General features: G+C 45.3%; 2 protein-coding genes across 3 annotated transcripts in view; one reads left to right on the forward strand and one right to left on the reverse strand.

Annotated features, from left to right (window-relative positions):
* LOC122903422 (BRCA1 associated protein) overlaps nt 1-26,448 on the forward strand; it is a 154,668-nt gene that overhangs the window by 9,805 nt on the left and 118,415 nt on the right. For both annotated transcript variants that reach the window (XM_044244259.1, XM_044244258.1), the window contains exon 2: nt 19,133-19,224. The gene's annotated coding sequence lies outside the window, so the exon portion shown is untranslated. The remainder of the gene's footprint in view (nt 1-19,132; nt 19,225-26,448) is intronic.
* Nucleotides 20,459-26,448, reverse strand: part of ALDH2 (aldehyde dehydrogenase 2 family member) — a 32,335-nt gene continuing 26,345 nt past the window's right edge. The window contains exons 12-13 of the mRNA XM_044244261.1: nt 24,292-24,406; nt 20,459-20,891 (exon numbers count right to left, since the gene is read on the reverse strand). Coding sequence (XP_044100196.1) covers nt 20,859-20,891; nt 24,292-24,406 — 148 coding nt within the window. The 3' untranslated portion in view covers nt 20,459-20,858. The remainder of the gene's footprint in view (nt 20,892-24,291; nt 24,407-26,448) is intronic.

Below are 26,448 nucleotides of genomic sequence, written 5' to 3' on the forward strand. Positions count from 1 at the left end.
TGAAACCAGGTTTGCATTTACCTGCCCCTAGCATAGCACCTGTAACGGCAGCTGGCTTTTGTGGAAACACAACTTACCTCCTTTCCAGAAACTCTGCAGAAACCCAAGCTTTATTCTGTGGTAGGAACCAACACCTCTAAGATAATCTTCACCTACCTTATCTCATTTAACCTCCTAGCAGCCCTGGGAGGTGGGCGCAGGCAGACAGATGACTGTCGTCATCCCTGTTTTATAGATGAGGAAGTAAGACTAATCGAGGTTAACTAGGCTTAACCAATCTTCAGTAATTGATCTAAAAATATTTATTGACAACCTACTGTGTGCTCAGCAATGAGCTGGATCACCCAGCTGTTAAATGGCAGCTCATCCTGGAACCAAGAACAGACCTGATTCTGGTGCCATAGTCCCATTTTCCAACCCAAGCACCATCAGTATAGCTGAGGCAAGGGTTACTGCGATGTGCTCCTTACTGTGCCTTGCCCAGAAGTCTTCCCACCTACTCAAGACAAGAAGAAATTAGTTGGTCTGAAGGCCTAGCAACACCTCTTCTAGCACAGTACTTCCAAAACCTTAAGGTGCAGACAGATCCCATGGGGATCTTATTCAAATGCGTGCTTGGGTTCACTCTGCCTGAGCTGGGGCCTGAGAGTCTGTATTTCTCGGAAGTACCCAGGTGATGTCAGTGCTGCTAATTTATGACCCATTCTTTGCCTAGCAGGGTTCCAGTGCTCCCTTAGCCACCATCTTCAACCTTGAGAGGCCGTTTTCCATGCCTCCATGTCCCAGGCCCATGTTCCTGAGTTCAGAATAATGCAGTCTTTGAGTGGCACCCCAGTTCAGTTTTGTAAGGTATCACTTCAGGCATTGTAACACGTATTCACTGAGCATCTACTCTAGGGATACAAGTTGGTCTCTACCATCAGAGAATTCAGGGTCTAAAGAAGGAAACAGGGGGCACCTGGGTGGCTTAGTCTGTTAAGCAGCTGCCTTCGGCTCAGGTCATGATCCCTGGGTCCTGGGATCGAGCCCCACATCAGGCTCCCTGCCTGGCGGGAAGCCTGCTTCTCCCTCCCCCTCTGCCTGCCTGTCTGCCTACTTGTGCTTTTTCTCTCTGTGTCAAAGCAGATCAAGTAAAAGATAATATAGGCAACACGTGGAAGTCTGGGCTAAGTACAAAGTGCGCTTGGGGCTGGAGAAATACCAGGTCCTGAAGGAAGTGAGTTGAGTACCATTCCAGAGAAGACATAGGTTGGGGACTAGCACTGATGATTTAAGACATTGCAGTGAGAGTGAAGGGACCAGCAGCATGTTTGCCGGGCAAGTCAAATGAAGGAGAAGCTCCAGGACTCAGTGCTCAAGAGTTGTGGGGTTATCAGATCCACGGATAGTTGGTGCTCTAGTGCAGTCAAATTCTGTTCCAGCTTGGACAAGTCGCGCAATTCCTCCGAGCAGTTAGAGCCTGGCGAAAGCTCACCATCAGAACAGAAATGCTTTGCTCAATTTTACAGAAATAACGTGCCCAGAGGCACACTAATCATCACACCCCTCTCCAGGTGACTTGAAAGTTCCAGTAATAAACTGGAAATCAGCAGGAGAAACCGACTGGAACACTGGTTTTCCGTTGTGGTGGTGTCTTCCTTTTTTTAACTGTGATTTTTCGAAATTAAATTCGCCCTATTGTGTTTGCTGGTTATAAAAGTTATATTACCTGAATATCCATTAGTAGGGGCTCGTTCAATAGCTTATAAACACTTAGGCATTAAATAACAGGGCAGCCATTGGACAAGAGGCCTATTATATGCACTGAAATGAAAGATGCTCATAGTAGAAAAAGTGAAAAGCAGTAAGATACTAAGCGTTCAAGATAAAGGCAATGCTTCTCATAAGTAATAATGAAGGATTGTATAAAAGGCTTATTATTGACACACACACAAAGGTTTATTATTGACACACACAAAGTTTTCTATACTTCTGATGTTTTTATATGCACTTGTAAATGTGTGTTTGTCATGAGATAGTCAGGGATGTGCAGACCAGCAGGAAGTACAATTATTTGTGGTAGGTGGTTGATTTATCGGTTACCACTATTCTCCAGGAAAGGTCCTTGATTTGCTGAACAAGTTCGGAGGTGAGTGAGGGGGAGCAGAGTGTGCCCAGCTGGTCCTCTGTGTGGTGGAAAAGGATGAGTCAGGAGAATGCTGGGAGAGAGGAAGAGGAGGGGCCATGGAGAGTGAAGAACAAGAGAAAAGGAAACCCCTAGGCTAGGGGAAAGGGAGAGGATGTGTATTGGGGTAGGAAAGGACTGGACTGATAGTTTGAACCCCGTGTGACGTGTCACTTCCCCTTGTTCCTCTAAAAAGCTTCAGTAAGTTTGCTTTCAGGCATATATTTGCTTTGGAGCAGATCTACACAGTTCTGAGTCCTGTTTCAAGATTAACACTGGGTGATACCAGAAGCTGCCCAGCAGGGCCCAGTCACATCTGAGTTTGATATGTGATTTTTTTTCCCCCTACAAAAATGGAAGTCTAACCCAAGAGAAATGAAAATATGTCCACCCAAATACTTGTGTGTGAGTGTTCCCAGCAGCATGATTCATAATAGCCAAAAAGTGGAAACAGAAGATGAATGGGCAGACAAAATGTGACCTGTCCCTATGCTGAAATAGTATTGGGCCATACAAAGGCAAGAAGTGCTGATGCACACTACACTGTGCATGAATCTTGAAAACATTCCACTACCTGAAGGAAGCCAGACAGAAGAGGCCACATACTGTACGACTCTATTTATATGAAATGTGCACAACAGGCAGATCTCTAGACACAAAGTAAATTAGTGATTGCCAGGGAGGAGGGGAATTGGGGGAATGGGGAGGGGGGCAGTTGGGAGATGAAAGCCAAAGAAAGCCAATGGGTTTCTCTTTTGGATGATGAAAATGTTCCATAGTTGGCTGTGAAGATATGAACATACTAAAAATTTGAATTAGGTGATTTAAATAGTTGAATTGTATGGTATGTATGATCTACAGCAATAAAATTGTTCAAATAAGGGATGGAGGGAGGGAGGGAAGGAAAGATGGGAGGAAGGAAGGAACCAAAGGGGAGCCAACCTTCCGTTCTTGTGATGAACCAGTGTCTGTCAAACTTCAGTAGACATACCAACCACTGAGGACCTTGTTAAAATGATTCCTAGGTGTGGGACGCCTGGGTGGCGCAGTTGGTTGAACGACTGCCTCCGGCTCAGGGCGTGATCCTGGAGTCCCGGGATCGAGTCCCACATCAGGCTCCCAGCTCCATGGGGAGTCTGCTTCGCTCTCTGACCTTCTCCTCGCTCATTCTCTCTCTCACTGTCTCTCTCTCTCAAATAAATAAAATAAAATCTTTAAAAAAAAAAAAAAAATGATTCCTAGCTGTGGGGGTGGAACCTGGGGTTCTGCATTGCTTCGAAGCTGCCTGGTGATGCAGTTGCTTCCACGTGGTCCTAGGTGGCTCTGGTGAGCGAGTGTAGACACCTCCATGGTGCCGGTCACTCAACAGCCCCTGCCTAGGTGATGGGCCTAACTACAAACGAGTGCCGTATGATCCCATCCTCCAGCCACAGCTGACTGGCTCAGGAATGGGCATCTGACCCAAGCCAGGCCGACAGGAAGTTCCTGGCAATTGAGACTTAAACATTAAGCCAGTCAGAGGTTATAGTGTCCAGGCTGAGGCAGTAATTGTCTGTCCCATGAATATTGAAGTGGTGAAAGCCCTTCTGTGGAGAAAGGAGAAGGCTGTGGAGAGAAGCAGAAAGGAACAAGTTCTGAAAGGAACTTGTTGTCCCGCAGCCTTCTCCAAACATCTCTCTTTTGCTTAGAGTGGCACCTCGTCCCTCCAAATGCCATCAAATGGCCACTGTTTGGTTTTTTTTTTAAGATTTTATTTATTTATTTGACAGAGAGAGATCACAAGTAGGCAGAGAGGCAGGCAGAGAGAGAGGAGGAAGCAGGCTCCTTGCTGAGCAGAGAGCCCGATGCGGGACTCGACCCCAGGACCCTGAGATCATGACCTGAGCCGAAGGCAGCAGCTTAACCCACTGAGCCACCCAGGCGCCCTGGTTTTTTTTTTTTTAATGGACATTTAAGTTGTTTGATTTTGCTGCTAGTAGAAATAGCAGCGACATGCTTTTCATACTTGTCCAGTTGCTTTCTTGGATACATTTTTAGCAGTGGATTCCTACTGGAGAGGTCGTACTAGGTTATATTCTCCCATAGCAGGAGAGCACATGCTGGTGGTGGTGGTGTTTGTTTTTTCACCTAAACTTCTGTTCTTCAAATATATCATAATAAGATCTTACAGTCTGTGAATGGAAAATTTAAGCATTTGCTGAACTTGACTTGGCTCCAGTCCTTCAGCATCTCAGAGTTGGAAGGAACCCTAGCAATACCATCCTGCATTTCCTCAGCATCCCTGCTTTGGAACACTTCCCTTGACCCGGTCTGAACCATCTCACGCACAGCCTTTTCTGCCACTGGCTTCCCTTACTGTTTGCTAGTGGCCCAGGTCTCTCCTTTGGGAGCCCCAGAAACACCATCGCTTTCCTGGGACAGATTTTCATATGTCTCACTTGGTAGCCTTGTTACTTACTGTGATAAAAAAACAAAAACAAAAACATGTAAGGTAAAATTTACCATCATAACCATTTCTAAGTGTATAGTTGAGGGGATCTAAGTATATTCGCATATTGGTGTACAATCAGTCTCCACAGCTTTCTCATCCCACAAAACTGCAACTGTGTGCTTATTAAACAACAGCTTCACTTGGTAGCCTCTTGAAGCCCAAATGGAAAAGTGGATTTGGGAAAGGCACACTTACTAAAGAATTGTAGTACCTCACTTGACAGTCGTGATTTCCACTTTCCAGCTGAGAAACAAGACACAGAGGTTACTCAAATATACAGGTATATGACACTTCGATGTAGCTTAAAAATAAACTGTCAGCCTCTCCATTTTTGTCACCACCATCATCATCATCTACCATCACCAGATAATGTACAGAAGTGACATCCTTTCTGCCACCCTGGCGATGGGATTAAAGAGAGGAGTCTTCTCCCTCTCCCTCTGCTGCTCCCCCTGCTTGTTCTCTCCCTCTTTCTCTGTAAAATAAATACGTAAAATCTTAAAAAAAAAAAAAAGGAAAGGAAAGGAAAGAAAGTAAGGAAAAAAGAAAAAAGGAAGCAAACGCCAATCTTTCTGAAGGACAGATTCTGGCCCCTCTTTTATTAAGTGCGGTCCCCAGACCAGCGATAGCAGCAGCATCTGGCACTTAGTAGGTACCCCTTAAATATTTCTTCTTGGGGCCACAAGATTGGGAGCTGGATTTATATTTCACTGATTTTTTTCTTACCATGTGTATTTCCTTTTGAAAAAAGGTTCATAAAATCAGTATGAATCAATATCAATAAATATCAGTCCCCTTTTATCCTTCACAAAATTGCTGAATGAGAGCTGGAAGTGACCATAGGGGTTACGCAGCTTGCTGGAGTTACCCCAGACAGCTCTGGGACTCTGGCTGCTGCTTTATTTTTTTTCGAGGGGAAATTCATAACCTAACATTGGCCATTTAAGGTAAACAATTCTTTGTCATTTGTTACATTCACAGTGATATGCAACTAGGTTTTTAAACATTACAGTTCCAAAACATTTTCATCATCCCAAAAGGAAACCCCACACCCATTAAGTAGTCACTCCCCAACCTCCAGCCTCTGTAACCACCAGTCTACTCTCCATCTCTATAGACTTGTCTTTTCTGGACTTTTCATATACACGGAATCCTACACTATGTGGCCTTCTGTGTCTGGCTTCTTTCTCTCGGCCTCATATCTTTGCAGTTCGTCCATGTTGCATCATGTGTCAGTGCTTCCACCTATTTTCATGGTTGAGTATATTCCATTATGTGAATAGACCACATTCTGTTTATCCCTTTATCTGGTGATGGACATTTGGATTGTTTTTCACCCTTTGGCTACTACCAGTAGTACTGCTATGAACATTCGTGTAAAAGTTTTTGCTGGAGTCTCTCTGTTCAGTTATTTGGGGTATGTGACCCTGGCCTCTTGATCCCCTCATTGCATTGCCTGCCAGACGTAACTAGCGTACACTGTGCCCTAACACGGTCTTTGAAAGACCCCACCAAGTAGGTCTGTCAGGTCTTGGAGAAGACGGCGCTGTAGTTGTACCTATTGCCCACGAGGTGGCGCTGACACTTAAAACAAAACAAATTAAAAAAACCCTGCCTGGCCAAGCCAGTTCTCCAGGCTACCAGGAAAGTTCTTGTGTCCTTTATTCAACCAGAAGCCAAGCGTTTCCTCTTGGATACTCAGCAAGACCAAAGGCAGAAACAGCAGCTTTACACCCAATACTCCTGTGACTGACCCATATACAAATACCCAGAGAGATTAGGTTGTTCATAACCTGAGAACTTTGTTTTTCGTCAGACAGCTACTTAGGGGATCTAATTGGTTCCTGTCCCTGAAAACATGAGGAGATTAGTAAGTGTCTAGGATGTCTAAGTCTCAACATTATATAATTTAGTTTTGGAATCTAGGTAAGATTTGGCGACATGAGGTACAGAGACGACAATCAAGAAAGAATTCTTAAAGCACTGGGACAGGAGCCCTGGACCGAAAGTGCTGCTGCCCCAGGATTGTGAGGAGTGACTGATTCTGTACTTGGGATTTGAGGGAGGTGAGGAAAAGAGAGATTTTCAAAAGAACTTGCATATGCTTAAGAGGATTTACAAGACACTGGAGGCGTCACCATTGTCAAGTTAAGGTGGTTTTCCCCTCCAGCAAGGCCTTAACATTAAGACAATTGTAGCTTCCTGGAGGAATATTATACTCTGCCTCCCTCAAGGATTTGTCAATGGACTGCAGATTATAAGGGCATTTAATTTTTAAAAGATTTTATTTATTGTCACCAAGAGAGCATGGACAAGCAGGGAGAGCAGCAGGAGAGGGAGAAGCAAGCTTCCAACCAAGCACAGAGCTCAATCCCAGGACCCTGGATCATGACCTGAGCCCAAGGTTGACCCTTAACCGACTGAGCTACCCAGGTGCCCCAAAGGCATTTAATCTTATCTACATTTCCTTCTGGAAGTTAAGTTATTGATAAGAAGGATTTTTTTGTTTTTTAAACTTTTTTTATTTATTTGAGGCAGGCAGAGGGGGAGCGGGAAGCAGGCTCCCCACAGAGCGGAGAGCCCCATGCTTGGCTCTATTGTTGGGTCCCCAGTGTTGTGTCCCCCAATAATGAGTCAGTGATTAAAGGAGTGAGACTGATACAAAGCGAAGGTCAAGCAAAGCTTTATTTCACACCAAGCATAGAGAATCAAGCCAGCCGGCCCGGGCCACGCCTCTCACAGACTAACTTTTATAGAGCAAAGGCCATGTGGTTGAGCCTGGCCACACACAGGCGGCCAATGACATTGCAACACACAGAAAACTGCAGAGTCATGCTAGGTCACACACGGGTGGGCAATTGTACTACAGTTCACCCCATAGTAGCTATTTGAATTAGCCTATCACCTTAGTCAGAATGGGTGCCCAAAAGGCACCCCAAGGGCAGGGCCCATACTCCTTGGTAGCTAGGGAGACAGTATGCAAGCTCTGCGGATTGGATGTCTCCATCCCTGCATTCGGGCTGTTATCTCTACCTGACCTGACCCACCCTTATATTTGGGCTTTTTTACCTGGGACTGGTTCCCGGGACTTGCTTTTAAATACGTTCCCCTGGTGGCGCAGGGTCAGTGTAAGTTTTACTGCATAAACAACAAAATGGCTGTTCAACCGAGGTGGGGCCCCTCTGGCTGAATAGGCCCTTACACTATTCCAGGACCCCAAGACTATGACCGGAGCCGAAGGCAGAGGCTCAACCCACTGAGCCACCCAGGCGCCCCAAGAAGGCTTTTTTCTTGTAAATCACTTAAGATCTTGTAAACCGAGGGAGACTCATGTGTTACAGGACTATAATCTCTATAAATTAACCCTTTGTTTTTCCTTCCCTTAGCTTTAGGACAGCCAGGATTGCCTAAGAAATGTCAACTCATGTCCCACCCAAAGTGGGGGAGAGGGTTATGGGATTTTAGCTCATGTTTTTCCTCAACTTGCCTTTTGCTCCCTCGTCATTATAGGCGTCTTCTTAGCTAGCATTTCCTTGTTTTTCATTGGTTTAAAGAGTGGATGTTCTTAAATGTACAGTTAAATTTGATTCACAGGACCCCAGGGGCAGTTCTCTTTTTTTTTTTTTTAACACATTTTTTTTTTTTTTACAGTTCTCTTTTTTTTTTTTTTTTTCAACACATTCCTAAAGGGGTTCTTGGCAAAATTGTCTTTGCCACACATGTGGACTGGGAACAAAATCAAGGAGTATGAGTCAGAACTCAGTGAGAGACACCAAAATAGCTAAGTAAACATTAGCTTTCCTTTCATCATTCCTAATACATTATTCCTTCTAAGCACTAAAACCAAACATTAAGTATTTAGTCCATGGAGGGTGATATAAACCCCCCACAGTATAATCCCACAATCTGGGGTTGTCTGTCATCCCATTGTGATGCTTCACTTGATGCACTCACTTGTTTCATTATCGCCACGGCTGAATACACGGTGGGGACAGGTCATGTGCCCAGCTCCCTCACTGCAGAAGCAGAGCCTAGCACGGAACCTGGCCTAGGAGATGTGTTAGTGAAGACTGACTAGAACGAGGAATAGATGAATGAATGGGAAAAAATAAACCCAGCATTCTTTGTGAAAGTGTTGCTGCAAGGAGATCCCCAACTCAAGGCCCCTTGATGAGGTTCTAGAACATAGGTGAGGTTTGGTCGGGTGAGGTCTGGATCCGATGACCAAGAAAGAATTCTTGAGACATCTTTGGTGCAAAATGGTGGTTTATTAAAGCACGGGGACAGGACGGGTGGACAGGAAGAGCTGCTGCTCCAGGGATGTGAGGAGTTGTCTACTATATACTTGTAAATTGGGGAGGGGATTAGGGATGATGTAAGTCTCTAAGGAATTTTGGAAGCAAGGTTTCTAGGACCTTGAGGGGCTAGCTATTGTCTGGGGAAAAATCTATTCATTAACAAAACCTTCCCATGAGACCCTTTAGATGTATGTCAGTGGGCCATATGCTTGGGAATGATTGTTGACACTATCTTGGAGGTTTAGACATAAAGTTTCCAAAGGAATTGTTCAAGTAGACTTACAGGAGCCTGGTTGGTGGTAGGGGGTCAGTCAGGCTAGGATTGTCCTTTGCCCTTAGCAAAGCCTTAAGGTGGGGGTAGTTGAGTCCCTAGAGGAGGGTCACTCTGCCTGTTTTAAGGGCTTGTGAGTAGGTAAGGAAATTTAATAATTTTTCTTCTGCCTCTGTTTCCCACAACACTCCTCATATACCTCCACCCACATTGGCTTGGGCGGGTCTTAAATCTTATAGGTAGAAAAGAAGTAGTGAAACAAAGGTTAGGAATTGTTTAATCCGAACTGCTGGAGGGACTTTCTTGGAACCGTGGGAACAAGTAATCCTGCTTCCCAAAGTAAGCTTCACCCAACAGTGGTGCTATAGGGATGATTTCAGTTGGATGGTAGGCAAGCTTTTGTTTTGATGATTGTGTATTTGTAAATTATCTAAAAATTGCAAATGTGGCCCCCGACACTAGCAATGTATATCCCTTCCGCGTCATGCCAAAACACAGTTTAACAGGCCTACACAGCAATCTCATTCTCTAGGACAAAAGTCAGCAAACTATGGCTGTTGGGTCCATGGTCAAAGGAGCAAGACTGATACAAAGCGAAGGTCAAGCAAAGCTTTATTTCGCACCAAGCATGGAGAATCAAACTGACCAGCCAGGGCCATCTCTTGCAAAGAGGCGACCCCTCCCAGCCTCACAGACTAACTTTTATAGAGTAAAGGCCATGTGGTCGAGCCTGGCCACACACCGGTGGCCAATTGAATTACAATTCACTCTATAGTAGTTATTTGAACTAGCCTATCCTCTGGTCAGAATTGGCGCCCAAAAGGCAGGGCCCACATTCTTGGGAGGTTAGGGAGGTGCTTTCCTGATTGGATGCCTCCACCTGGCTTGACTCATCCTTGTATTCTGGACTCTGTTACCTCCCCCTGACCTGACATGTCCTGGTATATGGGCTCTGTTATCAGGGGCTGGTCAGTCATATTTTTCTGGTTTCCCAGACTTGTTTCTAAGTAAGTTCTTCTTGCGGGGGCAGGGTCAATCTAAGTTTACTGCATAAACAACAAAATGGCTCGCTCTGGCTAAGCAGGCCCTTACATTCCCCCCTTTTCTTTGGAGATTAGTCAAATCCTTGACTTTTAGCCTAGTTCTATGTTCTTCTGTTGTAAGGGGTTATATTGAGCATGTGCGATTAACATGTTTATCGCTCTAATTTTCTTTTCTACAAATGACATTAGGGCATTTATAATGCAGGGTCCAAAACATAACATTAGTAATTATAAAACTAGGGGACCTGCAATTGCTGATTTTAGGGAAGTCGTCCACGGAGACCAGTTGAACAAACTTTTATAGCATCCCTGTTGTGCACAATAGTACTCTGGTGGGCCCCCAGGCCTTTCCCCCCACTGCATTGGGGAGGCCCAGTGTTAGGGCACATGTAAAACTGGTGTAAGGCATCTAAACAGGGGTTAATGGGTGTCAATTTGCATAAAGTTACATTAAATTGCACAGTCGGCTGATGAGTTAGCCATTTACCGCCTTGTATAAACTTTTCCACTTCTCCTAATTCCATTCGTTTAATTTCCCACTTATACTTTTCTGTCTTATGAGGTGACTTAGGAGCTCTTACAAAAACAGGTAACAACAGGAGCAACAATGAACTCATAGTCTTTGGAGTCTTAGCTTTAGTCCACGGTCAGCGGGGTCCATCAGCAGCAGCTTCCATCTGTAGGGGGTGTCCTCATCCTCAGCTCATTTGAGGTGACCCACATGAGTCCAGGCCCGGATGCCTTCTACTTTCACTGCTGTGGGGGTGGTCAGGATGACAGTAAAGGTCCCTTCCAGCGAAGCTCCAAGTTTCCCACTTGGTGGTAGTGTATCCAAACCAAGTCCCTGGGTTGGTAAGGATGTGGTTCCAGCTCCGTCTCTGTCTGTGTGGGCAGTTCAGAATCCCTGTGTGGGCTAGACAGACTGTAATGCCTGCAGTGACTGGAGTACAGACTGACCAATCATTTTTGCTAGGGCAACCTCTTGTAGCTGAGGGCAGAGTTGGATGGGGGGGAGGGCCTCCCAAACATTATTTCAAATGGGGTCACCTTGTTTAAGCAGGGTGTACCTCATGCCCTGAGGAGGGCAAAAGGAAGGAGATCCACCCATCCACCGCCAGTCTCCAGAATTAGCTTTGTCAGGGTCTCTTTTAAGAGTCCGGTTCATTGGGGCGCCTGGGTGGCTCAGTGGGTTAAGCCGCTGCCTTCAGCTCAGGTCATGATCTCAGGGTCCTGGGATCGAGTCCCGCATCGGGCTCTCTGCTCGGCGGGGAGCCTGCTTCCCTCTCTCTCTCTCTCTGCCTGCCTCTCCATCTACTTGTGATTTCTCTCTGTCAAATAAATAAATAAAATCTTAAAAAAAAAAAAAAAGAGTCCGGTTCATAGAGCACCTGGGTGGCTCAGTGGGTTAAACCCTCTGCCTTCGGCTCAGGTCATGATCCCAGGGTCCTGGGATCAAGCCCTGCATTGGGCTCTCTGCTTGGCGGGGAGCCTGCTTCCTCCTCTCTCTCACTGCCTGCCTCTCTGCCTACTTGTGATCTCTGTCTGTCAAATAAATAAATAAAATCTTTAAAAAAAAAAAAAAAAGAGTCCGGTTCATTCTCTCTACTTGCCCAGAACTCTGGGGCTAGTAGGCACAATGTAGTTTTCAGTTAGTGCCCACGGCCTTGGCCAATACCTAGGAGACTGGACTCACAAATGCAGGGCCATTGTTTGACCCAGAGGTAACCCAAACCTCTAGTAGTTTTTTGGCTTCCACTTCTGCCATCCCGTGTTTGGCAGAAAAAGTCTCCACCCAGCCTGAAAAGGTATCCACAAAAACTAACATATATTTGTGTCCATATTTCCCCAGTTTCATCTCTGTAAAATCCATTTCCCAATAAATTCCTGGCTCCTTACCTCTTTTTCTCTTCCCTCTTCCCATTCTAGTTCTTCCCACATTTACCGCCTGACATTGAGCACATCTATCAACAACATCCTGAGCCATACACCATAATTTAGAAACCTGAAACTGCTTGCCCATAAGCTCCTTAAGCTTGCATGTCCCCAAATGAGTGCCCTGATGTATTTGGCTTACTAATTTCTTCCTGGTCTTCAAGGAAGAATTAACTTTTGTGTTCTAGTCTCAGCCCAGTCCCCTTCATAGTCTAGTTTAACCCATTTTTGTAAATATTTTAAATCTTCCTCTGAAGTTTGCCTCAAGTTGTCTAGCTTAGGTAAACAAACATATAAAGACAACCAAATCTAGAATTTAACATCCATAAAGGCGTGTTATTAAAACAATCTTTCTCTCTAAAATAACCCTCATTTCCAGAGATAGCCAAATTAGGACTAATTTATTTGAAAAACAAGTCCGGTTTTAACAAACTTGGCCTAATTATTTACATAAGTTCAGCAAGAACAGTGAATAATCATATAGATCTTCTAGAATCTGCTTTGCTGGAAATTCTTATAAGGAAACTCTAGGTTGAACTTTTAGTAGCCTCTCCAGGCCAGAAGCCAAACCACATACTTGCCATCAGACATGCCTGCAATACCTGTCAATTTGGGCGAATTCCTCTTTCTGAGGTTCCCAAAGTACCCTGCCAGGAAGTGACATTCTTTACTCACCTGATGAGGCTGCTGGGAACTCTGTAAGCAAGGTATCAGGCCAACAGTTCCAAAGGGCTCTACAGCTCCAGGTTTTATAAAGTCAACCTTAGTTCCTTTAAGTTGTCTGCCATATCTGAGTCTTTTCAAATATGACATTCCAGTCAAAGCCTTGGTAAAATAACCGGTGTTTCCAATGCTGTCCTGTTACAAGGAGAACAGATTCTTGTTGAACTTATGCAAACAATTGCCATGGAAGAAAGAATACTTACTGAGACCTTTTGGTTTCAGAAGGTTTAGATAGAGAGAAAAGTTGAATGCCTTGATTTGTTTGCATATAAATATTTTTACATTTCTGTAAGTTATAGATAACTTAAGAAAAAGTTTTCCTAGTCTGGGAGAGCAAACATTACAGAGCCAGTAATTGTTTAAAATAAGATGAAACATTAAGAGACACAACATTAGGGCGCTGGGTGGCTCAGAGGGTTAAGCCGCTGCCTTCGGCTCAGGTCATGATCTCAGGGTCCTGGGATCGAGTCCCGCATCGGGCTCTCTGCTCAGCAGGGAGCCTGCTTCCTCCTCTCTCTCTCTCTGCCTGCCTCTCTGCCTACTTATGATCTCTCTCTGTCAAATAAATAAATAAAATCTTTTAAAAAAAAAAAAAAGAGACACAACATTACAATCTTTCAGTTCATCTAGTCCCATGTTACTAATTCTGGTTTAGTCTGAATGCAGCTCTTACTTCTGTAAATTCTTACCCATTTCAGTTCCAGGATTTTAATATATCAAAGACCTATATTTGTCCTGAAAGTCTCCCATATGAAGTTCTTTTAGGGCAGAATTTATCTTACAAGAGAATTAAGACAATTACAAATGACAAAAACTCAGAATAGATATGGTTAAATTACCAGGTGATGACCTTATCAAAACATTAAAACTTTAGGAAATGCATAGAATCTCTAGAATAGTTACAGCATTTACCCAAATGTAACACAAGGTTTATTATTGGTTTAGCAGTACTTACTGAGTAACTTAGTATACCAAGGAAAAGTCTAATGAGTCAAAGAGATCTCATTTATACTCTGGGCAGGCAAAGAGAAAACCCTTTACATTTCAATTAACCGAAGAAAATTTTGCCCTTTTAAACAGAGAGAAAACCAGCTTTTCTATACCAGTGTCTTTCCCTTTTTTATTTTTAAGCATACAGTCTTAAGATAGGAGTTTTCTGGGTTTTCCTCCCATCGTGAATGACATCGCAAACAAAGGGAGGGGGATCTTTCAGACGCTGTCCTGCTTGCGTCCCTCGCGGGATCTTAGGAGCGTCATAGCTAAAGTCTGTCCGTATAAACCCCAGACCAGGCTACTCCGTGGAGTAGATGCGTTATGCCATATGACGCCCCGCAAGACTCGGGGTGCAGCCCACTCAGACTCCATAGCCAAAGCGGTGGAGCCATATAGACACATTCACACAGTCAGACATTCTTCAGATTCAAACAGGTTGGACACCTCACCTCTGGGTATCCCTGGCTAATGGGAGGTGATCAGTCTCCCCTTCCATTCTTTTCGAATGGGTCTGGCTCAGACAGTGGCCCCATGGCTTTACTGGTTCAACGGGCGGATTGCGGACAATCTGAGGTGACCAAGGAAACCCAGACAGCACACGGAGAGATGGGAGAACACAGCTTTATTAATGCTAGCGGGCTCGGTGGGATCGTTCCCAAGAACTGAGTACCCGACAGGGTTAAGAGTGAGTTTCTATCGTTACAGGCAATGGGGGATGGTAACGGGGTGTTTTTGCAGTCTCTCAAGGCCCCACCGCTTTCCCAATCTCTCAAGGCCAAGTGGCCCTTTCACTTGGAAGTATAATCTATGTGGAGGTATGTCAGGAGAGTGCTAAATCACCTTGGGGGCTGTTTTTCTTTCTTTTCTTATTGAAACAGAATCAGGCATCTGGTTTTTTCTCTCTCTCTCTTTTTTTTCCTTAATCCATCCTGACCATATCTAAAATTCCTTTTCTGAAGATTTCCCTTCACAAATCTTTTACAACTTTCCTTTGCATTCAGGTTTTGTCCCAAGCCATTTTTTTAAAAACATTTTATTTATTTATTTGACAGAGATCACAAGTAGGCAGAGAGGCAGGCAGAGAGAGGAGGAAGCAGGCTCCCTGCTGAGCAGAGAGCCCAATGTGGGGCTCGATCCCAGGACCCCGGGACCATGACCCGGGCCGCAAGCAGAGGCTTTAACCCACTGAGCCACCAAGGCGCCCTTTTTTTTTTTTTAAACCCAAGCCATTTTTTTTTTTAAACAACCATTTCATTTAGGACAAAATTACCTTTTTTTACTTTCAACAAAGTGTACTCCCATTTCTTAAATCTTTCTTACATATCATCTACTTTCCTACATGCAGAGTTGTTTCCCTTATTTCCATCAGTCTTAGTTACACTTAGCAGAATTTTGTACTCTTAGAAACACCTTAATCAGTTGTTAACCAATTGTGAATGGCCCCAGAATTCTTTAGATGGCAAATTTATCAATCAATTAAGCACAAACATGCTTACCAAGATTTAAATATTTAGTTTCTTTGCAGTAAGGAGTCAAAAGCATAAACCTACATCCAGTAATTAATGACTTAGCATTTTTTCCTGTTTGGTCAAGACCTAGATGTCCATAATTTAATTCCATTTGTCATTCAACCAAAACTTTAAAGTTTCAGGTTACCAAAGACTTTGAAAGTTACTTTAACAAATTACCCATTAAAACTTTGAGACAGGGGCACCTGGGTGGCTCAGTGGGTTAAGCCGCAGCCTTCAGCTCGGGTCATGATCTCGGGGTCCTGGGATCGAGTCCCACATCGGGCTCTCTGCTCAGCTCTCTGCTTCCTCCTCTCTCTGCCTGCCTCTCTGCCTACTTGTGATCTCTGTCAAATAAATAAATAAAATCTTTAAAAAAAAAAAAAACAAACTTTGAGACAATTAACCACCAGTTCAGTCATCTCTTTGCTAATAGATTTTAACACAGATTTTAACAGAAATAACACGAGCTTATTTGATCTTAAGTAAACTTTGATTGGAGTTTCACATTTACTGCTGTTAACTCAAAAGACATGTTCATCCTAATTAACCCAACAAACTTAACTTAGTTCAAATACTGATTTACGTTCCACCTGGGCCCACTCTACTTCGAACGTTTACCTGAGACCTGGGTGGGAAGATCCGGAGTTGGGGGTGTTGGGTCTCAGGGCGGATTTCTTGTTTCCTGACAGTGAAGAACAGAAGTAAGTGCCGCCAGAAGGAAGAGGAAGGGTTCCTAGTTTTAGAGCTCATCAGCTCCAAGAGAGGAGCAGACACCATGCTTTCCTGCCAGCAATGGGGAGGGGTTAAGAAGTCCAGGTCAGGCCAGAGAAGACAGGGAATTTCCCCGAAACAAAGGGAGTTTCGGCAGCTGCTTGGGAATATTCCTTACAGTCTCTGTCTCGAGTTAGACTAACCCCAGTTGGCTCTAGTTATAGCCATTAACATGAGAAATGAGTGAGGGAGAAGCCCCACATCTATTAGGAGGAACAGAGAGATGAAAGAGCCCCCTTACTCTCTGCTTGCCCCATTTCTTTAAACACAACAAACAACACAGCAGACAACAAAAGACAAGACAAAGACAGTCACAGACCCAGTGGCCCTTCTTCGACCAGATGGACCAGATGTCAATCCCAAAGGTGTGCAAGATATAATCCCAACTCAAAAACGCAACCTGCCGCTGGAGGGGATTTTCTTGGTTCCCTGACCACCTGGGAGGGCCCGTACCCCCTGCCGATCCCCCCCCCACCCCCCGAGAGATGGGGCGTCCCCACCTCCACTTCAGCCCTGGAGAGCAGTGCTGCGTCCAGCTTCTCCCCGGTGGGCTTTACCCTGGAGCTCCGCAACCAGACAGACAGACAGACAGGATCTCAAGGGGTCTTGAGATCTTACCTCCGAAGGCTTTTCCCAGAAATTCTTTCTTTTTTTTTTTTTTTAAAGATTTTATTTATTTATTTGACAGAGAGAGATTACAAGTAGGCATAGAGGCAGGCAGAGAGAGAGAGGAGGAAGCAGGCTCCCCGCTGAGCAGAGAGCCCGATGCGGGACTCGATCCCAGGACCCTGAGATCATGACCCGAGCCGAAGGCAGCGGCTTAACCCACTGAGCCACCCAGGCGCCCTTTCCCAGAAATTCTGATGCTGGCTCAGTTCTCATCGTTTGATCGCGGACGAGCCCCCAGTGTTGGGTCCATGGTCAAAGGAGCGAGACTGATACAAAGCGAAGGTCAAACAAAGCTTTATTTCGCACCAAGCATCAAGAATCAAACCGACCGTCAAACAGACTGGTCAGGGCCGCCCCTTGCAGAGAGGGCGACCTCTCTCTGTTTCTCAGACTAACTTTTATAGAGCAAAGGTCATGTGGTTGGGCCTGGCCACACACAGGTGGCCAATGAAATTGTGACACACAGAGAAAGCTGCACAGTCATGCTAGATGACCAATTGAATTACAATTTACCCTAGCAGACATTTGAACCAGCCTATCACCTTGGTCAGAATTGGCACCCAAAAGGTGCCCAAAGGGCGGGGCCCATACTCCTTGGTAACTAGGGAGACAGCATGCGTCCCCCCACTGATCGGATGTCTCCACCTGGCCTGACCCGCCCTTGTATTTGGGCTTTGTTACCTGGGACTGGTTTCCGGGACTTGTTTTTAAGTTCCCCTGGGGGCAGGGGCAGAGTCAATTTTAAGTTTTACAACAAAATGGCAGTTCAACCAGGGTGGGGCCACTCTGGCTGAATAGGCCCTTACAGTTCCCTCATTAATTAATAAGTAAAGGTTTGACCTATCTTCTTTTATATTCGTTCATGAGTCATGTTTTTAACTTGTGAAAATCAGACTTTTGACGTAGTTTTTGGAGTGTGTGGTTGGGGTCCAGAGCTGATGGCTAAGAAAGAATTCTTAAGAGGTCTTTGGTGCAAAAAAGGTGATTTTATTAAAGCACAGGGAGAGGACCCTTGGGTAGAAAGAGCTCCTGCCCCAGGACAGTGAAGGGCAACTGATTATATACTTTGGGGTTGGGAAAAGTAAAGCTAAGGAAAGTTCCAGAAGGATTTCATATGCTGAAGACTCACAGCATCCAGAAAGTCTTGCATTGTCAAGCTAAGGTAGAGCTTCCCTAAAGTAAAGCATTCACATTAAGACAGTTGGGAGTTTGCTGGAGGAACGTTATACTCTGTCTGCCTCCTCAAGTATTTGTCAGGCAGCATGTTAGAAGGTGTTTATTTATCTACATTTCCTTCTGCCTCTGTGTCCTACATCACTTTCACATGCCTTTAGTATAGCTTAGGGTAAATACTAAGCAGGTAGGAGTGGTACTCCTGCTTACATAAGGGGCACAAGTTGTAGGGCAATAACCCAGGCTCAAGCCTTCAGGAACTGAACCTCTGCCAAGAAGCCTGGAAAATAAATAAAAGACAGTGTGAGTGCCCTCTAGGGAGCTTTCTTCTGAGCCTGCAGTCAACAGGGGCCCTTCTTTGCTTTCCATGACAATTATCTGATCACGGTCATTGTACCCGGCACCTGTATTCTGTTATAATCACCTCTTTTCTCTCTTCCAAGATTTTATTTATTTATTTGACAGAGAGAGAAGATGAGCGAGCACAGGCAGGGGAAGCAGCAGAGGGAAAGGGAGAAGCAGGCTCCCCAGTGAGCAGGGAGCCCAACTCAGGGCTCGATCCCAGAACTCCAGGATCATGACCTGAGCTGAAGACAGATAGTTAACTATAATCATCTCCTTGGAGAGTCTGACTGGGCTTACCAGATTCTGTGCTTCTGGAGGTGTAAGTGTGGCTGATTCATTCTTGCATTGCCAGTACCTAGCACTCAGTAACCTCCCAAAAAATGTTTACAGTGGATGAAGGTTAAGTGTGAAGGGAGTTTGTGATCTTTCCCTCCAGCTGGCCACTTGGGTCAAGCATCTCCCTTTCACACTCTCAGAATACCCTCTTCCTTTTATGTTCCTATGTTTACTGCCGCTCCCTGTGCCCCCCGCCCCCCACCCACCCACCGGGTGTGTATGTGTACCCTGACGGGCTGTCCAGGTTCAGCTGACGACCCCACCCCAGCTACAGTGGGCCCCCCTCAGCCTGGGGGGCTACTGCAGGTTGGGAGAACAGGGGCAGGTTCAAAGCTTTGCTAGCTTCATGTGTCCTGACACTGTTGTTGCTGGTTAGCATCAAAGCTAAAATACAGAATCATTTTCTTGGCAGTGAACCCCATCTCATCCTGAAGTAAGAAGGGGAATGTTTCTGCCCACTGGTCTTCAAATCCTAGGCTCCTCATTGTGGCACACTGATTTCAGGTATGAACAACTGTGGAAGGAGTATATTTATGTGTGTGTGTGTGTGTGTGTGTGTGTATGAATATATACATAACCCAAGTGATTAAGGTTATTTGTATTTTCTTATTTGAAATGTAGTCACATTGTTTTGCTTTCCTCTTTTTTGATGATGCCTTCTACTTATGGCAGCTGAATGCAGTTTTTTCTGTATGGCAATAAGGTCCTTCATTTTTTATCTAAATAAGAGTCGATTTAAAGAAAAAATTGATACAGGTATATGCATATGACAAAAATTAGGAAGCACTATTCAAATAAGTCAGATTAGTTTTTAGTGGAATAGGAATTGTTGACCAAAATGTGGCTTGGCCTGAGTGAAACTGGGAGTCAGGCAGCGTGCGCCACAGCACCTGGACACTGTCGGCAGAATGATACAGAAGGTGGGTTTTCTTTAGGAGAAATGAGACTTCTCCTCACATTGTTAATCTGTGACCCACACATGATCACAACCTTGACAAACTACAGCTATACGGCTTTTTGCCGAGTCCATTACTCACCAAGGAATCTTCAGATTCCTCGTTTACTAATAATCCTAATTACAGGTCCCTTAACTAAACTAGGGCAGTGTTCTGGACAGGAGATTTGCGAGGTCTGGTTACAGGAATACAGGCTTCACTTAAGATGAATAAACAGACATCTGACTTCCAAATTAATCTCGTGAACTTTATCAGCACGAACCGGTCTCATTTTACTTTGACCCAAGTTCTTCAACTTAAAACAAGGACAACAGGGGTGCCTGGGTGGCTCAGTGGGTTAAGCCTCTGCCTTTGGCTCAGGTCATGATCTCAGGGTCCTGGGATCGAGCCCTGCATCGGGCTCTCTGCTCCGTGGGGAGCCTGCTTCCCTTTCTCTCTGCCTGCCTCTCTGCCTACTTGTGATCTGTCGAATAAATAAATAAAATCTTAAAAAAAAAAAAAAAAAAGACAACAAACATTGAATGTGAAATGTGTCTTTCCTGGTTGACCGCCCCCTCTCTGAGGGCAGGGCTTGGGAGTCCTGTTTTGGTGCTTTCCCTAGGGGCCTAGCACAGGGCCGGCCACAGGTAGACAGGATGGAGAGAGGAAACAAAAGCTATTTCCCCACAGGAGGGAAAGGGCAGTAGCATATATACGGTGTGACACACACACAGAGAGGACAACATCCCTGTGTGGTAGTATTTCCATGGGTTACTGAGATGCACAAAGAGTTAACCAAAAAGTTAACAGCAGCATTGTTTTTAATGAATTTTAGTCCAGTATACAGAGGAAGGTACTAGCTGTTGCCCAACTTGTTAGTACAAGTATAAACCATGGCTTTTTGTTCCCCATTGACTCAAGTTACAGAAGTCTCTCCGATGGACAGGATAAGACACTTGAATCTAGTTTTGGAAAACCAGCCTGAAAACTAGCAGTACTGCTAGCATGTAAAACGCTTTCCCGGACTCTTTGCCCCACACCCGCTCCCCTATCTAGCAACTCAAGTTCTGAGACTTTCTTGATCAAGAGATTTAGTGAGAAAATTTCTCTTTCGAGACTTTTAGTGTGCCAGGGTCATTCTTCTTGATTTTGCTGCTGACGTCCTTGACCTCCGCTGCTGGATGAGGGAGTCGGCACAGTTCTTCAGGAGTTCTTCTGAGGCACTTTGATCGTGACCTGTAAGAAGAGTACAGAGCAGCTGTTCAGTCTTCATGCTTCCCTGCAATCTGTGGACACCCTCAGCTGGCGTGCTGCCTGAGAACGAGCACAACAGCTTCCTTTACTTCTGATAACTTGACAGACAACTGGCCAATCCCAGGGACATCGCCAGGACCCTATTCTGCATAACACTCTCTGCCTCCCCTTAACCCAGTCATTTTTTGATTGTCAGCGGGCAGAAGAGGGGAGATCACTATGGCATCTAGTAGGTAGAAGTCAGGAATGCTGCTCATGGAATGTCCCACAGTGCACAGGACAGACCCCACAAGAATTACACAACTCCTGGGGCGCCTGGGTGGCTCAGTGGGTTAAAGCCTCTGCCTTCGGTTCAGGTCATGATCCCAGGGTCCTGGGATCGAGCCCCGAATCAGGCTCTCTTCTCAGCAGGGAGCCTGCTTCTTCCTCTCTCTGCCTGCCTCTCTGCCTACTTGTGATCTCTGTCTGTCAAATAAATAAATAGAAAATCTTAAAAAAAAAAAAAGAATTACATAACTCCAAATGTCGATAGTGCTGAGCTTGAGTGACCCTGACCTACCTCTGTACTTTCCTCCAAAACAATCAAAGGAAAAAAAATAACATGCTGATAGTTCATGGATGTCTCAGTGTGTTAAGTGGGAAGATTCCAGACTCAGGTGCAATTGGGGTTAAATCCCTGTTTTACCCCCCATGGGGCAAGGGCTTCACCTCTGTGTGCATTGCTTCCTCATCTGTATGATGGGGTAATGACAGAATCTCCTTCCTGAGCCTGTTGTGAGCACTGACCCAGACGACCTGCATAAGGAAGTCTAGCAGATTCTGGACAAAGTAAGCTCTCTGGAAGGATGACTTCAAAAGAAGACATCTTCTCATCAGTCTCCCTTGCAAACTGCATTTCTCTTCTGAACAGTTTTTAATCCTACTTTTTTAAAGATTTTATTTATTTATTTGACAGAGACACAGTGAGAGAGGGAACACAAGCAGGGGCAGAGGGAGTGGGAGAAGCAGGCTTCCCGCCGAGCATGGAGCCTGAGGCAGGGCTCAATCCCAGGATCCTGGAATCATAACCTGAGCCGAAGGCAGACGCTTAACAACCGAGCCACCCAGGTGCCCCTTGAATCATATTTCTGTCAGAATTATCACGCAAGGTCCCCAAAATCAAAATACAGGAATCTTTAGCATCACGTGCACAAAGCACAGTGCCTGGCACGGAGCTGAAGCAGCTGTGCCTCCTTCGCGGGCAGCCTCCACACTCCAGCCATCAAGTCCTGCCACTTCTTTTCTTCAAAAAGCTTCTTCCCATTCTCCAATATCCCAGTGCCTGAGCCCTCCAGCATCAGCAACTTACACCTGGATTCCTGCACAAACCACCTCAACTCAAGCCTCCTCTTTTCAGGCTCTGCCTCCCACTGCCCTCAAGCAATCCTGCTGCTGTGACTCCTGGGGCTCAGTCCTAGCACCGCCCCCCTACACCGGGCCTAAATAATCTGATCACTGTTTTGATGAGCAGTTACAGGCCAGTGAGTGTCGTGGTCAAATCTGGGTCTTGCCTCTTATAGCGGACAATTTTATTTATTTTTTCAAAAAGGATTTTATTTATCTGAGAGAGAGAGAGTGTGTGTGAGCACATGAGCAGGGGCAGAAGGAGAGGGAGAAACGGACTCCCCTGCTGAGCAGGGAGCCGGACACAGGGCTTGATCCATCCTGGGACCATGACCCAAGCTGAAGGCAGAGGCTTAACCAACTGAGCCATCCAGGCGCCCCTGGACAATTTTAAATAAACAGGCAAACAGGTTTATGTTAATCCAACGAGCTTCTTGAGAACACAGGTTGTGGCTTACCAGATGACTGAGGGAAGTGCCCGTCCGCCCTTCTCACCCTGCTCCTCCTGGCTGGGTTGCATGCCCTGAGCCTTCTCTTTCCCAATCCCGGGAAAGTCCAGCTCTGCCGTTACTCTTTTCTTTAAATATCACTTGTGCGTCTGTTGCCTGGTTAAACTGTAATTGGTGTCCCTTGTAGAAAAAACCATTTTCGCTTTGGTGCCTTTCTTTGCTATCTTCTCCATAATTTTAAATAAAGGTACCTAAGTGTATGTGTATGTATATATAGTCTTTATATTGGGCTTACACTGCATGTATGGCTTTGTAGCCTAGCTTTTCACTTTTTTTTTTTTTTTTAAAGATTTTATTTATTTTTCAGAGAGAGAGAGGGAGAGAGAGCAAGCACAGGCAGACAGAGTGGCAGGCAGAATCAGAGGGAGAAGCAGGCTCCCCGCCGAGCAAGGAGCCCGATATGGGACTCGATCCCAGGACGCTGGGACCATGACCCGAGCCGAAGGCAGCTGCTTAACCAACTGAGCCACCCAGGCGTCCCTATCTTTTCACTTTAAAGGATGATGATTTTCCATGTCAAATATCCTACAAAAGTATTTTTAAAGGATTTATTTATTTATTTGTTTATTTATTTATTTGAGAGCAGGAGAGAGCCGAGCCGGCCCACATGGGGGACGGGGCAGGGTAGAGGGAGAGAGAGAGAATCCTCAAGCCGACTCTACACTGAGCATGCAGCCCAACGTGGGGCTCGATCTCACGGCCCTGAGACCATGACCTGAGCCGAAACCAAGAGTCAGATGCCCAGCCAACTGTGCCACCCCAGTTACCCCCTACAGAAAAGATTTTTAATGGCTACCTAGTAAATCATGATTTGGGTGTTCCATAATTTATTGGGCATTTATGTTACATTTGACTTTTCCATATTTGAGAGACCATGTTGTGATGAACAGTTATGGAATATCACTTTCTTTGTACTTCTGATTCATCCTTCAGGCTGTATTCCTATCACCGACATTATGAAATCAAAGGATATTGGTATATTTATGGCCCTTGGTCTCTAATGCCTCACAGCTTGATTCTCTCTCTCTTTTTTTTTTTAAGATTATTTATTTGACAGACAGAGATCACAAGTGGGCAGAGAGGCAGGCAGAGAGAGAGAGAGAGAGGGGAGGAAGCAGGTTCCCTGCTGAGCAGAGAGCCCGATTGGGGTTCGATCCCAGGACCCTGGGATCATGACCCGAGCCAAAGGCAGAGGCTTTAACCCACTGAGCCACTCAGGTGCCCTTCATAGCTTGATTCTTATTAGAAGCTTTCCCCTTACTGCTTTGACCCACTGGGATCTGTCCTTCTCTCAAGTCTTATAAAACTTGGTGTGTAATAGCCTAGCAAAGGAGTGTGTAGGCGTAGTGATGGCCAGGTGCCAAGTATTTCCCATGAGACAGAGCAGAGACTGGGTCCTCACCCTTTTCTGTGGCTTAAAACAAGAAATAAGTAATAAGTGCTGATGGGAGTCAGGCACCAGAGAGAGCTGAGAAGGCGCCCATACTCACCGTTTTCACCTCGGTGTATGCCTGCAGCCCGTACTCGCCCAGCTCCCGGCCGCTCCCAGACATCTTGTAGCCACCGAACGGGGACTGGGCCCCAAACACATCATAGCAGTTGACCCTATAATTTGAAACAAGATTTCAGAAGTAACTTATAGTAGATAGGTTGTCATACCCCTCCAACATCCTGAATGGCTCTAAAATATTACTGAGGAAAAATAGATGGGTCGACCTGTAGTTATAAATAGCCATGTAGGAGCCAAAAGCAAACCACATGAAAAAAAGCTGTTAAGTCATCACCCCTCATGGTGTGGTCAGAGATGAATGTTAGTAACAGGGTGCACACATCAGAGCTTCCTGTTTGAATGAATCGTTTGTGCTAACCAGGTACTGTTTTTTTTGCCATTTAAAAAAATTACTAAATTTTAAAAAATTTTATTTCAGAGCACTAGAGCACAAAGGGAGAGTGAGAGGGTGAAGGAGACTCCCTGTTGAGCAGAGAGCCTGATGCAGGACTTGATCATAGGTCCCTAAGATCATGACCTGAGCTGAAGGCAGACACTTAACCCACTGAGCCACCTAGGCGCCCTTAAAAATTATTAAAACATTGGGCACCTGGGTGGCTCAGTGGGTTAAGTCGCCTTCGGCTCAGGTCATGATCTCGGGGTCCTTGGATCGAGTCCCGCATCGGGCTCTCTGCTCAGCAGGGAGCCTGCTTCCTCCTCTCTCTCTCTCTGCCTGCCTCTCCACCTACTTGTGATCTCTCTCTGTCAAATAAATAAAAAATCTTAAAAAAAAAAAGGAACGCCTGGGTGGCTCAGTTGGTTAAGCAGCTGCCTTCGGCTCAGGTCATGATCCCAGCGTCCTGGGATCGAGTCCCACATCGGGCTCCTTGCTCCGCAGGGAGCCTGCTTCTCCCTCTGCCTCTGCCTGCCATTCTGTCTGCCTGTGCTCGCTTTCTCCCCCTCTCTCTCTGATAAATAAATAAAATCTTTTTTTAAAAAAATTAAAACATTAATTGAATTTGAAATTCACCACTTTCAGGTGCACAGTTGAGGGGATATAGCAGACTCAGCGTGGTGCAACCATCACTTCCACCTAATTCCAGAATGTTTCTATCACCGCACAAAGAACTCTACCCAATAAGCAGTTATTCCTCACTCCCCTCCTCTCCTAGCCCCTGGAAGCCTCTAATCTACTTTCTGTCTTTATGGATTTGTCTATTCTGGACATTTCATATAGATGGTATCACACAGCATGTAGCCTTTTGTGTCTGGCTTCTTTCACTTACTATCATGCTTTCAAGGTTCATCTGTGTTTACAGAATGTATCAGCACTTTATTCCTTTTTTGGCTGAATGATAGTCCAGTGACAGACCACGTTTTGTTTATCCATTCATCAACTGATGGACATTTAGGTCATCTTCACCTTTTGGATATTATCAATAACCTGGTATGAACATTCAGGTATACTTTTTTGTGTAGACAGATAGATGTTTTTATTTCTCTTGGGTATATATACCTAGCAGTAGAATTGCTGGGTCCTAGGATAATTCTACATTTAACTTGCTGAGGAGCTGCCAGACTGTTACCCATGATGGCTCCAACATTTTATATTCCCACCAGCAACATGTAAGGGTTCAAATTTCTCCACATCCCTCATCAATACCTGGTATTTTGTTTTGTTTTGTTTTATAAAGATTTATTTATTTGACAGAGAGAGAGAGAGAGATCACAAGTAGGCAGAGAGCCAGGCAGAAGGAGAAGGGAAGCAGGCTCCCTACTGAGCAGAGAACCTGATGTGGGGCTCTATCTCAGGACCCTGGTATCATGACCTGAGCTGAAGGCAGAGGCTTAACCCACTTAGCCACCCAGGTGCCCCTTGTTTTAAAATTATAGCCATCCTAGGGTGTGTGAAGTAGTGCTAAGCTCATAAGACCAGTATTACACATAGCTCTAGACCCTTAGCTCCGGTCTCCTGCCCTTGTTCACTTGGTAAGGAGCCGCCATCCCAGTCATCCATCTGTTTGCCCGAGAACAAAGCTGCATGGGCATATGTACTGGAGGGAAGTTTAATCTACAGGAGAGGGGATGGGAAATCTCTGTCTGCTATACCACGCCCTGACCCAGGAGAAACTGAAACCACGCCCCAAATTTTGGGGTG

This window comes from Neovison vison, chromosome 3, assembly GCF_020171115.1.
Source record: "Neovison vison isolate M4711 chromosome 3, ASM_NN_V1, whole genome shotgun sequence".
Lineage (NCBI taxonomy): Eukaryota > Metazoa > Chordata > Mammalia > Carnivora > Mustelidae > Neogale > Neogale vison.